Source organism: Mytilus californianus, unplaced genomic scaffold (assembly GCF_021869535.1).
Source record: "Mytilus californianus isolate M0D057914Y unplaced genomic scaffold, xbMytCali1.0.p SCAF_1, whole genome shotgun sequence".
Classification (NCBI taxonomy): domain Eukaryota; kingdom Metazoa; phylum Mollusca; class Bivalvia; order Mytilida; family Mytilidae; genus Mytilus; species Mytilus californianus.
In genome coordinates, this window is record NW_026262581.1 from 72,499,664 (window position 1) to 72,504,198 (window position 4,535).

At 35.5% G+C, this 4,535-nt stretch overlaps 1 protein-coding gene across 1 annotated transcript; it reads left to right on the plus strand.

Moving 5' to 3' along the window:
* Nucleotides 1-767: 767 nt before the first annotated feature.
* On the plus strand, nt 768-2,016 carry LOC127737878 (loricrin-like). Its single transcript, XM_052248830.1, has 3 exons — nt 768-791; nt 1,292-1,788; nt 1,851-2,016. The coding sequence occupies exons 1-3, from the start codon at nt 768-770 to the stop codon at nt 2,014-2,016; spliced, it is 687 nt and encodes a 228-aa protein (XP_052104790.1).
* The last annotated feature ends 2,519 nt before the right edge of the window (nt 2,017-4,535 follow it).

Consider the following 4,535-nt stretch of genomic DNA (forward strand, 5'->3'; position numbering starts at 1 on the left):
CTTAAGTTGTTGTCGTCCATAAATTTTCAGTCCAGTCTTGTATTCCAAAAATGTGTGATCATATAAAACACTAAAGATGATTATATGCAAATCCAATCCCCAGTAAAAGTACCCTCTGATTTCATATCATGCAGTCTTTAATACTTGTGACAAAGGATTTTATTTTAGTAATTTGCATATTGTAATATCTTATATTATATAAAAACTTATTTTGTATCACAACTCACGTAATATATATACGATTTATAAATGTTGTACCATATTTTCCAATTACTAACTTTATTTCCAATTTTATAGTTTTTTGCAAGGACAAAATGTATCCCTGCTCATACAAAGAAAATGAAAACAATAGAATGTTGGTATGATTTTATAATGAAGTAATAGCGAACTAAAAACTTTTACTTTTTTACACCAGACGCGCGTTTCCTCTACAAAGGACTCATCAGTGACGTTCGAGTAAAAAAATTAAAAGGCCGAATAAAATACGAAGTTGAAGAGCATTGAAGAGCATTGAAAGATTATAATAATGCATGTATTCATCAAAACAAAGGAGTAAAACTTTCCGTACAATATGCTATTGAAATCCCTTTCGCCAAAACAGGCAGAGTCATTCAAATGTTGTCTTTAAAATTTAATTATTTTTGCGTAACCAATTATATACATCGAGATAAAACAAAAGAAATGGTTGCTTACTACTCGACAGTATCTTCAATATCACGAAAGGGTCAACAGTACATCGTATCCTTCGTACAAGGAAGTAAATAGGAATGACTTCAATTTATCATATCCAGGTTTGTTCACTCTATATCTCACAATGCGAGCAGGTTTACACGAATACGTTTTATCTTACTACTGCAACCATTGTATGAATACTGCTTACATCTAACCGTGGCTCTTGTCTATAAAATTTTCCCGAATTTCCATGTGTCATTACCTCTAACACCCATCTTCGGAAATTCAGCTTGCATATATAACTAGTGCGTGATTCAATTTTTCTCATCACCTAGGACTGTGATTGTATATACTGGCAAACAACATACTAAGAAGCATTGTGAAATTACAAATAATTATACAGGTCTTTTTGTGTAATGTGTTGTGATGAATAAAAAACATTCCAAAGCTTTATTAATCTGCTATCTTCACTGTAAACGGATAACCAATAATCACGTTCTAAGGTTTGGGAGGTAGTGGTTTATGGTGGTATTGGTGAAGGTGGTGATTATGGTGGCGATTGTGTAGGAGATAATGCTGGTTACAGTATGAAGGTGGTAGCAGTGGTGATATTTGGAAGATAGTTGTAGCTGAGAGTGGTATAGTAGTGATTGTGGTTGTAGATGAGAGTGGTAGTATTGGTGGTGTTTGTGGTGGTAGTTGTGGTGATGATGTCGGTGGTAGTTGTGGTGATGATGTCGGTGGTAGCTGTGGTGATGATGTCGGTGGTAGTTGTGGTGATATTGGTGGTGGTAGTTGTAGTGATGATGTCGGTGGTAGTTGTGGTGATGTTGGTGGTGGTAGTTGTGTTGATGATGTCGGTGGTAGTTGTGGTGATTTTGTCGGTGGCAGTTGTGGAGATGTTGGTGGTGGTAGTTGTGGTGATGATGTCGGTGGTAGTTGTGGTGATGATGTCGGTGGTAGTTGTGGTGATATTGGTGGTGGTAGTTGTGGTGATTATATCGGTGGTAGCTGTGGTGATTATGTCGGTGGTAGTTGTGGTGATGATGTCCGTGGTAGTTGTGGTGATGATGTCGGTGTAGTTGTGGTGATGATGTCGGTTGTGGTTGTGGTGATGTTGGTGGTGGTACTTGTGGTGATGATGTCGGTGGTAGTTGTGGTGATGTTGGTGGTTTTAGTTGTGGTGATGATGTCGGTGGTAGTTGTGGTGATGATGTCGGTGGTAGTAGTAATGACGTAGGTGGTAAAGGTGGTAGTAGTAGTAGTAACGGTGGTGGTAGAAGTGGTGATGGTGATGGAAGTGAGAAGGTGGTGAAGGTGGTGGTAGTGGTAGTGAGAGAGTGATGAAGGTGGTGGTAGCAGTGGTGATGTTGTTGGTAGTAGTTAAGAGTTGTAGTAGTAGTGACGGTGGTGGTAGTGAAAAGGTGAAAATGGTGGTGGTAGTTGTGGTAATGTTAATGGTGGTAGTTAAGAGCGGTAGTAAATGTGATGGTTTTAGTAGTCTGAAAGTGGCGAATGTGGTGATAGTTGCAGTAGTGACGATGATGGTATGTTAAATGTCCTAAAGATGGAAGTGGTACAGTGTATAAGTAGTGGCGGTGGTGGTAATGAAAAGGTGGTAAAGGTGGTGGTAGTAGCGGTGACGGTGGTGGTATTATAGGTGACGATGGTGGCAGTAACAAGGTGGAGACCTAAGCTATATTATCAGGATGAGTAATCGTTATATACACAGTCTAACAGACACTACAGCTAGGGCCATCCCAGAGACTATTTGGACTGTTTTAAAGGAAACATATCTATAAATTAAAATTGTCAAACTTTTGATAAAAATGTTTTGCATGGTTTTTTTTCTCAATATCCTTGTTAGACAGAGATAAAACACAAACATGTAAAAGGTACCTAGCAAGTAGAAATAAACTAAAGTAAAGTGTTCAACTTAAATCAAAATGGGCGGGTTAAAAAATGGGCGGGTTGACCTATTTTCTTTTTTGAAAATAGTGAAAAATACTCTCGTGCAAAATTAGGATTAAATTCCTCCGATTTGTATGCTTTTTTTTTGTCTTAGTGTGTTATTGGTTAAAGTTTCGTTGAAATATATGCTGCGTCAAATTTCATTTATATTAATGCTGTTTCACAAAAAATATCAGGTGAAAAGAAAACAACATACTAGATAACTTGTACATTAGTAAAATAAAATAAATATTCCGTCCTGTCGGTCTATTTATGTTATATTTTGTCATTCAAATTTCCCTAAAGTCACGCACCTGTGAATTCAGACCACGTCCTGCTGGTTGATCCCTGGTCAAGGATTTAAACCACTTGGGTACAATTCTCAAGCAATAGGTAAACAGTGTAACTGTGTTGACACAGGAGGGCTATACACTACTGGTGTTTTACAGGAAGCAGACATTGTAAAAAATGCAGAGAAAAATATCTGACCTCTTCAATTAATCTAATTGTGCAAAAAGGGGAAAAAGAAAACCAAAAAATATTTTGTTTTAAGTTCTATGCGGTTAGTGAATTATGCTTCCTTGTCCGGCATTGATTATAATTTTGGTCCTTTTTGGTTTGTATTATGTTTTGGAATTGCAAATATTTAGGCCTCGAATATCATTGTAGAGACATTAATTGTCTAAAAGCGCAAATGGCGCAGAAAACTTGGTAGCGGTTATGATATTATGGCTTATTCATAAACGTAAGTGGTCCACATCAACTAATATTTCAAAAAGAAGAAAAAGAGTAAATATGTACATGTATGTCACGTATTATAGTGCGGTGACGGAATAAGAAAAAGTCGAATATGAAAAGAGTTTAATTTCACTTCATATAACACGGCTAAAAATGTGCACAGTCCTAGAAAAACGCTTTACTTGAATTTAAGATTGGTCGTCAAAAAGTCATATGGTGCAGTTATTTTAGCGTTTAGCTAGCCAATTTGACTACAAATGAAGATCATTAGTGGCATGCAGTTTGACTTGTTATTCAAAGGCTGCACTCAAATACACTTTATTTTTATTTTAATCAAGCATTACGTATACACTAATGCTTTATTCATTAGGCGAAAAGGTTAATCCTAAAAACCTTTAGATGACAAATTATGAAGGTAAAACTTACTGTAAACGGGGACATTTTGTGTTTCACCGGATTCCAACATCATACAATAAACGATAAAGCGCTGATGAATAAAGTGTATCGTAAATAAAGGCAACTGTTACAGTAGTATACCGCTGTTCAAAAGTCATAAATCGATTAAGACAAAACAAATCCGGGTTACAAACTAAAACCGATGGAAACACATCAACTATAAGAGGAAAACAACGGAACAAAAACAAAAACATAGAAACGGACAATTTGATAACAACTGCCATATTCACATGGAAATGCAGTACCTTGTCAAAGACCTTAAGAAAACCATTTTGCTTAGTTCTTTGATTTCAGGTTCAGATATATTGAAGATTTCCTGTCACTCTATAATAATAATATTTTATTCGTAAGCAATACAACTTATAGAATATAGATAATTACAAATATTCAATTACATCAGTGAAATATATATAATACATTTAAATAATCAGTCAAATAATCATATAAGTAAGTATACCCATATAACAGTACAGCAGAGAATGATAAAATATAACACATATTTAGCATTTATAAATGAGTTTAATTACGTGCCTTCTCAGCCAGGAATAAATACTTCCCTAAATTGTTAAGTTCCTTTACATTTTCAACAGTACGAGTTTAAAATTCGAAGGGTTTCTCCAATAATATGGTTTGATAAATTTCTTTCGAAGTTCATTATAACCCACATTTCAGTCAGCGCTTATATTTCATATACCCAGTGAGCTTGTGATAAAGGATAC